This window comes from Lycium ferocissimum, chromosome 6 (assembly GCF_029784015.1).
Source record: "Lycium ferocissimum isolate CSIRO_LF1 chromosome 6, AGI_CSIRO_Lferr_CH_V1, whole genome shotgun sequence".
NCBI classification, from domain to species: domain Eukaryota; kingdom Viridiplantae; phylum Streptophyta; class Magnoliopsida; order Solanales; family Solanaceae; genus Lycium; species Lycium ferocissimum.
Genome location: NC_081347.1, coordinates 66,164,729 through 66,176,471, shown reverse-complemented (window position 1 = coordinate 66,176,471; position 11,743 = coordinate 66,164,729). Strand labels below are relative to the sequence as shown.

Genomic DNA, 11,743 nt, shown 5'->3' with positions numbered 1-11,743 from the left:
GTTGTTCCCAGATGTGAATATGTTTGCAGCACTAATTTTTGATTTTTCTCTCCAAACCAATGCCACTATACCAAACACAATGGAAGCGATTTGGTGATAAGTAGATCATAACTGAAAAAGCCCCCTATTCTTCTAGTGTACCCCAAACAATGCACCACAATCCTTTTGTGATGGAGCATTCAAAATAAAGTGTGAAAAATCTTGTGACGTAAGATGGGAAAATATATTCCAAGTCTATCAACGTTGCTAATCTACCTTGTATTGCTATAATAAAGTGTGAATTTGTATCTCAAGATGGACATTTGGTTGTAGCATAATACTTTTCCATGTAACTTTGGTATATATCTTGAAAAAATACATATATATCTTCAAGGCAAAGTTTTATAAAACCCACATAAGAACTTGTACATCTTATCAGTTTATGCGATGAGCACACTTTTTTCAATGAAGCTTTTACATGCTCTAATCAAAATGAAGGAATTAAAAGTAATTTATTTATACTTATGTCAAGTCTGCGTGGCATAAGTATCTGTCCCGCAAACTTCACATTACGTTATTAGTTTCTAAATATCTTGCGTGGGGGGCATAGCGAAATTTAAACTTTGCCTTCGCGAATTTTTTTTAAAATTTTGGGACGGAGGGAGTAATTGAAAGGTGTTAAAAGGTAAAATTTAAAGATTTGAATGAAGGCAAAATGAATCAATTTAGGCTTCACATTTTATCCATTAATGAATTTAAAATTTTCACATTTGAATGTCTCAAGTTAAAAAGGTTTAAGTTTTATGCACAAATAATGTAAAATAAATAATATAACTAAGTCAGTTAAAACATTTAATAATCATTACTTATTAATATAGAATTAATGTAATTAATATACAATAACATCTTAAATTATAATACTGTGTAAATTTTAAATCCTAAAAGGGGTGGTTGAGATTGTTTATGAAATAATAAATCCATTCACACAACTGTGTTGGAATCAAATGGAAGAAGAAAAAAATGGTATAAATTTCAACCATCTTTGCCACACAGACCTCCTTGATTGGTTCCATTTGACAGACAGAATTTCATTTATTCATTTGTGATTTGACATATACGCACTAACAGTGTAAAAATATTTACAAAATCAGATTATCTTATAGCAAAAAAAGTTAAATTACACAGAAGATATAAAAGATATTTATGCTATTACTGCACAATGTGCACATAATTTTAAAAATAGGTCTTTTAAAAGAAGAGGGCATCCACACAAAAAAGACAAGTCAAGAATCAACTGGGCCAAGTCAACTTTGTACAAGTCAATAAATCTCAACCACATTCTAGTGGAAAAATCAACAATATGATGCCAATAGGCAACTTTTCCAATCTGGACAAGTCAAGGTACAAACAGTTCAGAACAGGGTACAATTCATAAAAAGCACACCTAACTTGCATCATCTAGATCATTAGCTAGGTAACTGCTAAAAGTTGATTTAGTGAACATAGAAAATCCAATTACAAACTTTGGAATCTATAGTCTTTTATGCCAACCATTAACTTTAAAAAGAAAAATAAAAAAATTTCGAACCTTTTGACTTCTACCTTATTTTTCTTTTTTCGTTTGAGGATGGTGTTCGTGTCAGCTTGTACACATCTTAATTATTCTATTGGATATCTACTACCTTGCACAACAGAGATATCGAGTAACTCTGTCCACCAAAACATCGAATTTGAAACCCCGTCTCCAAGGTTTACTTTGAAAACTGTCTTATTATAATCCAAAAACTGGAATCAACACATGCCATATCTATATAAAAAAAATCTATAATTCAAAGATAAAGGAGCCAGTAAAAGAATTTACCTTTTACAATTCCAAAAGTGAAATCTAGAAAAGAGTTTAATAATGGCAGATGAATCAACATTACCACAAACATTAAACTCCAACAAGAAACCAAACAAACTAAGATCTACCAGATTTCCAAAACTGTCTTTCTTGAAAAAAACATCCTCAAAGTGCTCAAAATCCAAGTTTTCCTGTTGTCTCTCCATTGATCCAACAAGTGATAACTCAAGCCCAGAGAAACTAAGTCCAGTGAGAATGCCAGATATATCACCAAATTATATGAAGATCACAACTAGCTATGATGCAAAGACAGGAAGTAATTCTCAGGTAAACTAATAAGTGTTTGCACTTTCTTGATTCTTGAATTTTGATCAAACAGTAGCAGTGCTGACCAAGTCCTTGTAGTCTATCACTATGATGAATAAAAAAATGTGTTGATAAAGACTTAAATATTATCATTTTCTTGTCAAAGTTATGAAATTTATCTTTTCTTGAAGTTGATCAAGAATTGTCAATTTTCTCATTTCTGTGACACCCCTTTTGTGTTTCAGAGAGCTATTGGATCAGTAGATGAGATTTCAGTTGATTCATCTGAATTTGTTACACCAAAAAAGGATGAAAAAATCAAGAACAGAATAAAGAATTTTGGTAGCACAAGGTCATTTAAAAGAAGATCAAGATCAACAACAACAATCAAGAATCATCATCCTCAAAATCCATCTTCAGTTGAGTTTTCAGATTCATCATCACCACCACACTATAGAAAATCAACAAGTTGTTCTGAAGGTAAAAACTGTTCTCATTCAAGTTTACATAATAGTTGTGAATCTAGCTTTGATAGTAGTGATCAAAGCAGAAGTCCGCAAAAAAAATCGCAAAATTTATCAAGGACAACTAGCATGAGAAGTGTGAAGATTTTGATAAATAAAGCTAGTTTTAAATCCAAAAGAGGTACCTCAAAATGCTGTCAAATTCCTGATAAGGCGACGTGTTCTTCAACTATTAAGAATTCCAAGTTTAAGGAACATGTTGAGTTCCAACCTGGAAAAACTGAATCTGATAGGATGTCTAAGTTCAAAGTTTGTTCATATCATCATTGTTCTCTCCATGGAGGACACTATGATGATCCGTCCCCACCGGTGAAACGTGTATATAGGAGGAAAAGATTGTTGAAATCACAAAAAAGCATTAGAGCTAAAAGAGAGTTTACTGTTGATGAAAATGCAGTTCTTGAAAATACTCAATTGAGCTCCAGTGTGGATCCTTCAGTTTGTGGTACAGAAGATGCTGGTGTTTTCGAAGTAAACGAAGCTAATGAATATGCTGATCTTGCTGAAATTGACTTTGGTAAAAAACAAAGCAGTGGTGCAGAGAATGATGGATTTTGTAAAGTAAATGAGGCTACTGAATATGCTGGTCTTGCTGAAATTGCCTTTGGTGAAACATCATTTCCTGAGCAAAGTTACAAGGAGACACTCAACATAATGAGCAAATATTCTGCACAAGATGAAGGCACCAGCCTATTTGCAGCGTCAAAATGTTGCAATTGTGTGGCACGAGGACCGAGTGAATCCGTTTCTATTACCGATGATCAAAGGCGACGCCAAAATTTGAACTCAAAAGATGACAGTGTCTCTACATCTGGTAAGGATGAAAGTAACAGTAGAGAACTGTCTAAAGATGGATCATTCACCAACAGCACGAGACCGGTGTTTGATCTTTTTAATGGAGCAAACTTTAGCAATGTTACATCTGGTAAGGATGAAAGTAACAACAGAGAACTGTCTAAAGATGGACCATTCACCATTACAACAAAGCCGGTGTTGGATATTTTTTACGGAGCAAAATGTAGCGATGAAATCTCTTCTATTTCAGCTAGAAATATCCAAATGAAACTTGGAGATATGCAAGATAAGGATGGAAAATCTGATCCGAAGGAGGACCTTGATAGCACATCAGGTCAAGCTGAGGATTCTGAATCCAAGAATTGTCCTCCACTTGAAGTTGGTGAACCCAAGAAGAAGTATTTGAGCATGTGGAGTCTGATTCGTAGGCATATGGTTCCGGAAGCATCTGCCGAATCTGAGAACAACCCGGCCGGTGGAGCTAACGACGAAGAAAATCAACAGGATGGTGCCAACAAATCGCCTTCAGTAGAAAGTTCTGACTCACCTTCAGATTTTTCTGAAAGAGAAACGATACCTGCAAATGAGGATGCAGAATGTCAAGAAATTGAATTGAGGAAGCTTTTCACGATCAAGCTAGTACGAGAAGCAATCGAGAAAATTCTTCTTCCAGAAGTTCAATCTGATAACCAATCAGTTACAAGTGAGTCCAGTGCAGACCAAGAACCCTTTGAAATGAATCAAATTCAAGGTATGAAATTAGAACCACTATTTGTCTTTCATTTGATTAATGAGAGTTTTAGCATGAGTAGATGTGTGTATTTTCTCACTTTAAGAATGTTTCTGAAATTTTCAGACAGCAAGAATGAGGAGGCAGATGCAGGATCCAAGTCAAAAACTCCGAACACAGAAGAAATTAGCGGCTCAGAGAAGGAGACAGCACGAAAAGAAGTGAAAAACAACTCCGAGAAGAGAGCACCAAAGCACTGGAGCAATCTTAAAAAATGGATACTTCTCCAACGATTTGTCAAGGCTTTGGAAAAGGTGAGAAAGATCAATCCAAGGAAGCCGCGGTACTTGCAGTTGAATCCTGATCCTGAAGCAGAAAAGGTTAATCTAAGAACTCAAACAGCAGACGACAGGAAAAAAGGAGAAGAATGGATGCTTGACTACGCGCTTCAGCAGGCGATAAGTCAACTTGCTCCGACTCAGCAAAGGAAAGTGGAACTGCTTATAAAAGCATTTGAAACTGTGGTTCCACCACAAGGAAATAATAGCCAGGCTGCATTTCCTAAGCTCAGAGCTAGCAGTGAAGACCATTTTCAGATCACAAGCAAGGAGAACGAAGTCATGTCTACAGCAGGCAATACGGGGCATAAGGCAGAGAAAGTTATCGCTGGCACAGAAGTGACAAGCACTTCGAATGATGAAGTTTTGGTAGAAGGAAAAGCTCGGAAAGAAGATCAGGTCGATATTTCAAATGATTCAAGGAAAGAAATGTCCTCTTCTACCTCAAGCTTAACCGATGCAGTTCATGGAGCACAAGAAAGAGACATGAAGGTTTCTTCAGTTCCTGTATGTGGGGCCACGGAGAATGTCACTAAGTCCGTTGACGAGAAGGTACAAGAAGCAGAAGATGTGGGGTCAGTTGTGAGAGATAGGAAGTTGGAGCTTGAAAATCATGATGGCGATAAAAATTCAGTCACTATGGAAGCAATGCAAGAAAATGTAGCTAGGGAAGAGACGGCAAAAGAATGTGAGAGAACGCCTAAACGTGGTCGGGGATTTTCTCTCTTACTATCAATGTCTGATCCCAAAGAAGACGTTGGAGCGTCCAAGAGCCAGGTGGACAAACGGAGCTACATCACCATGTGGCACATGATATCACAACATGTGCTATCAGATGTTGCATCAAAAGTTGGAAATGAAATACTCGATGGAACTGATGACGAGGTAGAAGACAGCAATACACCAGCTGCAATGAAATCTGAGACAAAGGATGATGCAGATACAAGAAGGGAAGATCATAATCAAGGCCACCACGGGAGAAGTTTCTGCAGAGAAGATGCTGTCAAACTCATACGAGAGGCAGTTAACGAGATCCTTACAACGCCCATTCAGGATGATTCATCAGATACACAGTCGGTCACCAGTGACATAATCCCGGACCAGGAACTCTCAGAGGCTGAAGGTGAAGCAAAGAGAAGCTCAAATTCTACAGAGAGCTTAACAAATCTTGACACGAGTGAAGGTGGAAAAACATTGGATCAAGAAACAAAGGGTCTGGAAGCCAAGAAAAAACCTGAGACACAAAAGTCCAAGAATTGGAGCAAGCTGAAGAAGTTGATCCTCCTCAAGAGATCAATCAAGGCACTGGAAAAAGCGAGGAAATTCAACCCCCGTACACCTCAGCTTCTGCCCATTACACCTGATCAAGAACCGGAAAAAGTGGATTTGAGGCATCAAATGACAGATGAGAAGAAAAAAGCTGAAAAATGGATGCTTGATTATGCAATGCAGAATATAGTCACCACGCTGACTCCTGCCAGGAAAAAAAGAGTGGCAATGCTTGTGGAAGCATTCGAAGCAGTTGTTCCGCTCCCAGAAGTATGAATTATAAAGGTTAGCATATCGCCTTATACGTTCCTATATTGTTCAAGTTTACTGATTGTGACAAATGAAACCTATAGAAAATGTTTTACGAAATAACAAAAAGGAAACTCAAAGGTAACTCTGCAGAATTAACAGATGTCTAGGCCAATTTATGCAATTATAAATGCTTTTTGCTATACAGTGACGCTACAAAGAACAATTAGCCAGTCATTAAAAGTTGAAAGTGAGTGTGACGAATGATAATATTTTACAATGCTTATTGATTTAACTCACTATAAGAGAATTTCTGATTTCTGGTGACTAATATATGCAGGTTATGAAGTGCCTACATAGGTAAATACAAGAGTAATTCGGAAAGTTGATCGTGTGGGATAGTCGTTGTGTATTTGCACAAGCTTTCATTAATTGATTTATTTGGAAGAAATTGGTAGATAGCAACTTGATGTGCGGGTGCATATGGGGTTTTTGTATAAAAATAGATAGGCAGTATTTTACTTTCTGCTATAGAGTGTGTGCTATATTTGGGTGACAATTATATTATCAGCTCTGAGAATGTTCATGTACGTATGTAAATAGCATAATTACATATTATCCATAAGATTCTTCATTATGCAGATATGATTTACACCATACTGGAAAAACAATCAAATGATACACAATATTATGTTCAGAGAGAGAACAGTAGTTCACTATATTAAAGAGCAGAATTGCAAAAGTAAGCTCATATTTTTGGTGAAAATCAAGACTACAGGTCAATATTCTGGGAGGTCATAAGCCGAAAAGCGTCTATACCACAAAAATTATATTTGAACTATCCATAGACATAGAATACGAACCCAATAGAAATGTGTGCATTTGTCTCATATTCTATTGGCATGGTGAGACTCAGATATATTTTACATCCCAGAGGGGCTATAGTTGGATATACCATAAAGATCGAAATTCCCTACCTCCAAGTGCGGTCTGAACTATTAATTTACATAATTGGAAATAACAAATTAGGTTAATGGATGAAAGCTAAAAATCGATCACTGATCCAATTCGAGCACCTTGCACATAGACCTCAAACTGCTTCTATTCAACTCAATCATTGTAATGATGATCAAACAGAACAGGCTACAACAACATGTTAACTGAAAAAGTATATAATACCTTCTAAAACCCTCCGTCCCATTTTATATGAAGTGAACGTGATAATTAAGAAATTGAAGAACACTTTCGACGTGTAAACTAAATATATGCAAAGTAGGAAACTTATTGTTTTGTTTTAAACGAGTGGTGGTTAGAGTTCCACATGTCATTTAATTTTCTCTTTCATTGTAAAAGAATCAAATTTTTATGCCATGAATACCAACAATTCATGTCATCAAGGTTAAAATGGGGATGCTAAGACCAACAACAAGACCCTCGGCTCAAAGAAAAGGTGATAAGACCAAAAACAAAAATTATATATATCACATAAAATAGAATTTCAAATCAAACAAAAGATATTAATAACGAAATTTACATAGTTAGAAATCAAATACTCCTTCAATCCATAATAAATTACTATAAAAGATATTTAGAAAATATTTAATATAGTTAAATATTTGTTTGCTTAACTTCTGATCAAATTTTGATAATGGCACATAAATGTGAAAGAAAATATGTAAAATTAATTTTTGAAAGTATTATAACCTTTTTCTTCCAACAAGAAATATTTTTTCTTTTCATTTTATGCCACACGTTTTCCTTTTTAATTTGTACCAAAAAGAATAATACATTTTTATATTAAGAAATAACTTAGCTTTACACTTCTCTTTTTATATTAAAACTTGTTTAGACTATAAGTTTCTAAAGATTTTCTTTCTAATTTCTTTCATAAATTTTGTGCCTAATATATCACACAATGCGATAGAAGAAGTAGGGTACATTCTCCGTAGAGAGTATTATATATTCTAAGGTTCCCAAGTACTACTATACTTCTAAGCCAAGATTAATTTTATTTTTCCACTTGGTCCTTAAAAGTCATTTTCCTCTGTTGGATATTTTTTGCAGCTTTTTTTCTAGAACCCACGTTGGTACACCGTACACATGAATTGAATAGGAAACTACTTGATGAACAAGGCAGTCAACATTATGCTCTTTCCTTCTCCTACTTCTTTTTGGATTTCCCTTTTTTCCACTATAAATACACAACAAATAGACCAAAATAAAATATCAACAAACACAAAATCACTCAAGAAAGTTTAGAGCAAAGTTTAAGACAATTACAACTTCCATTATTAATGGCAGGGCTTCAATATTACTTTTTTCCTACTGATTTCTACTATCCAAGGCCACCAAAGAGTTCTATTGATGATGTTGCAACGTCGACAACGGTGGTGAGCGGCGGCGTTCTTGAAAAACCGGCAAGTGGTACCTCCGTGGTCCACCGTGACATATTACAAGACAAGATTCTTAAAGTGTCAACACCATTGTCAATGAATTTGGTTAGATATCAACCAGTGTTAGTCTCCAAGAATGGAGGAGGTTGGAGGAGGACAGCACATTGCTAGAAGAGCTATGCTTTAATGCAACAGTTTTTTTATTTTTTTTCAATTTTTGATTTGCTAATGTATCAAATCTTTAGTATACATCATTATTATTTCTTGTTTAACTTGCTTGAATCAAGATTTGATTCATTTTGTTGCTTTTGATTATGTAAGTAATTCCTTTTACTGAGATATCATATACATTCCTTGCAATTTACTTTTTGTAGCCATACGTGCATATATGTGATGTGCAATTGGTTTGGTTTAATAATATTTTTCTTTGTATTAGGTCTTGTTAGATACTTACGTAAAATTAACTTTTGTTAAAGAGATATCGCCAATATACAAATTAGAAAAACTAGAAGTAATTTTCTTCAAAATATAACAAAAACAGTGTTAATACTTGCAGATTTTTCTTAGCCGGCCACTTCATTGAGAATCCTTGTAAATTTTATAGGGAGACCGTCAGATTGTTTATATAAAGAAATTTTATTTCACAAACAAACACATCCATTTTTCCAGATTTATTTAGATTCAAACAAGACTGATTTAATTTTTCGTATGTGTATGTACACTAAATCAGCTATAAGGACATGGAAACGCTACAAAACAAATTGAGATAAATGACTTGTGTCACTAAACATTAAAGATCCGTAGTTATTCATTATCATAAAATGTTTTTAGTTATTGCCTATTTAATGACAGATTTGAGATGAATTTCGTACGTAGCTAATTCCTCTTTTTAAAGTAGTGAAATGGCTGCAAAATAACAAACCATCTTTACATTAATGACATACTATACATGCATGGTTGAGAATTGAGATTTGTAATTTGGTACAATCTACTCTTAATACTGGTTACCTGAGGCTCGAGACTCAAGATATAAAAGTAGTTAAATTTTTTTTTTTATAAAAGTAGTCATATCTCAATTTGAAAAGTATATGTTAATACATATTTTCTTACTGCATAATTAATAATTTAGTGATATGTATTGTGTTGATAAGTCTTCATTATTATTAATATTCTTTAGTCAACTAATTATATAATTTTTAAACAAACAATTAATTATGAGGAAGGAAGTTTAGCAGAAAAATCATCAAATACCAAAGGGATTCAAGCAACTTGACATTAATTCTCTAAAGTAACATAATTTAAATTATGTAAAATAATACAACTCGGTGAAAATCATAAATTGAAAAATAGTGACATTTTTATGAATTTGTAAGCATATAAATTTTGTATTCCAGATAGAAATAAATTTTATTTGATATTATTAAGTTTTAATTTCACTCATAATATTTCAGGTAACAAGAGTTTATTCTAGCTAAATGTGGTGATTTAAGCTTAGTTTGATACAAAATTAAGGAAAAAATTAAATTCATTAAATGAACATCAAGAATCAATTTAGTTCTTCATATATAGTTTATGCTTAAAAATATTAATTCTAAGTTATTATTGCAATTTATAGTACTTTTTTTATTTTTAATATCTAAATTGAATTTAAAATATTAAGTTGATCTAATTCAATTTAGCTTCATAATTTAGTCAAATTAACTCTGGCGAAATAAAAAGTGTCACATAAATTAATACCGGTGTAAGAGTAATTAGTAAGATCTAATAAATGCTCCAGTTAAAAACAATAATATGGCTCCATAATTGCCTAAATTTTACTACGTAATATGTATGATAACAAATAATGTATAAAGGGTAATTTAATAATCCTTTCTGTCCATATTATATGGTGTTTTTAGCTTGTGCTAGAAAGTACGAAGTGTTTTACTAAACTACCTTAGTTAAATAGTACCAACTTAATATGATCGATTTTTTGGTTATGTAAAAATTCACATATCTAAATAATGGCAAATTTAGTAAAAAATTATTAATACCTTCTCAATTATATATATAAAATATCATTCAAATTAAATATAAAAGCTAAAATACCATATAATATGAACCGAGAGAAGTAAAGAGCAAGAAAAAAATCACAAAAAGTTATTACAATTCAATATACACCAATTACATGAGCCCACATAAAAATTTACTTAAAATAAAGAATGAGTCTAAAAATTGAGATTAGGGAAAAGACAAAACAAAGCCACATATATGGCAACATCATAGAATTAAAAAATTTATGAGGACTACAAAAGCACATCGTTCCCTCTTATATAGTAGTAAAGTCTACCGATGATTTTGTTGAGAATAAAATATTTATGCAGTGAACTAAAAATTACACTTACGTTTGAATTACCTAGCTATGAGAAGCTTGTCATTCACATACATGGAAGCTTCTAATGAATACACATATCTTCCTGTCTAAAGCACAAACACAACCAGACGGATGAATAGAATGTACTCCATTATTTATTCATTTATTTATTCTATTTTTTTTTTAACAGAATATATGAAGCTTTTTTTAACAGAATATATGAAGCTCTTACTTTTGTACACATTAAATCATGTTACTTCTTCTTCTTTTTTTCTTTCTGAAATTCACATTAAATCATGTTACTTCTTCTTCTTTTTTCTTTCTGAAATTCATTTGCACGATTAATAGCACACACTATAATAAAAGGTGTGATCGTAGAATTTGATAACTTCTTGAAAAAAAATGTTGTAACACGTTTATATAATGTGGCCAATAATGGCAACTTAAGAATTGTCTCTTGATTAAGACAAACGCTAGCTTAGAAAAAAATCTTATTTTTTTTTGTTAACTTTTATTTTTAACAAGACATAATTATTGGTATACTTTCATCGAAGAGCGAAAGAAGAGTCTTCATTTGGATTGGCTTATAAATTCTTATAAGCATTTTTAGGTTTTTGAGTATTTGGCTAGCCAACTTAAAAAGCCCATTTGTGCTTAAAATAAGTCCAAAAATTAATTGTCCATTTTTAAATTTTTATCTAAAAAGCGAACATAAGTGAAAACGACTATACAAAAAAAAAAAAAGTTAACTACCCCAATTTTTTTTTTTTTTTGGGCTAAAAATATTTTTAGAACTATAATATATTCGCTTTTTTAAGCTGAAAGCAGGCTCAAGTATATTCTATGGATATATTCTAATATTCTTCGATACCCAAGTTTACAAACATGTACTAATTAAGTTGGATTGCAATGTTATAGTGAACAAAAAGTACTATTGCTTAATTGATTTTTCTTTATAACGCTA

At 32.9% G+C, this 11,743-nt stretch overlaps 1 protein-coding gene across 2 annotated transcripts; it reads left to right on the top strand.

Moving 5' to 3' along the window:
• Positions 1 to 1,783: 1,783 nt before the first annotated feature.
• On the top strand, positions 1,784 to 6,617 carry LOC132060110 (calmodulin binding protein PICBP-like). 2 transcript variants are annotated; one of them, XM_059453007.1, is made up of 5 exons: positions 1,786 to 2,149; positions 2,374 to 2,608; positions 3,050 to 4,198; positions 4,304 to 6,069; positions 6,374 to 6,617. In XM_059453007.1, the coding sequence occupies exons 1-4, from the start codon at positions 1,883 to 1,885 to the stop codon at positions 6,058 to 6,060; spliced, it is 3,408 nt and encodes a 1,135-aa protein (XP_059308990.1). In that variant the 5' UTR covers positions 1,786 to 1,882; the 3' UTR covers positions 6,061 to 6,069; positions 6,374 to 6,617. The 2 variants fall into 2 exon arrangements, with proteins under 2 accessions (XP_059308989.1, XP_059308990.1); XM_059453006.1 differs by having other exon boundaries at positions 1,784 to 2,149; positions 2,374 to 4,198.
• Positions 6,618 to 11,743: the final 5,126 nt, after the last annotated feature.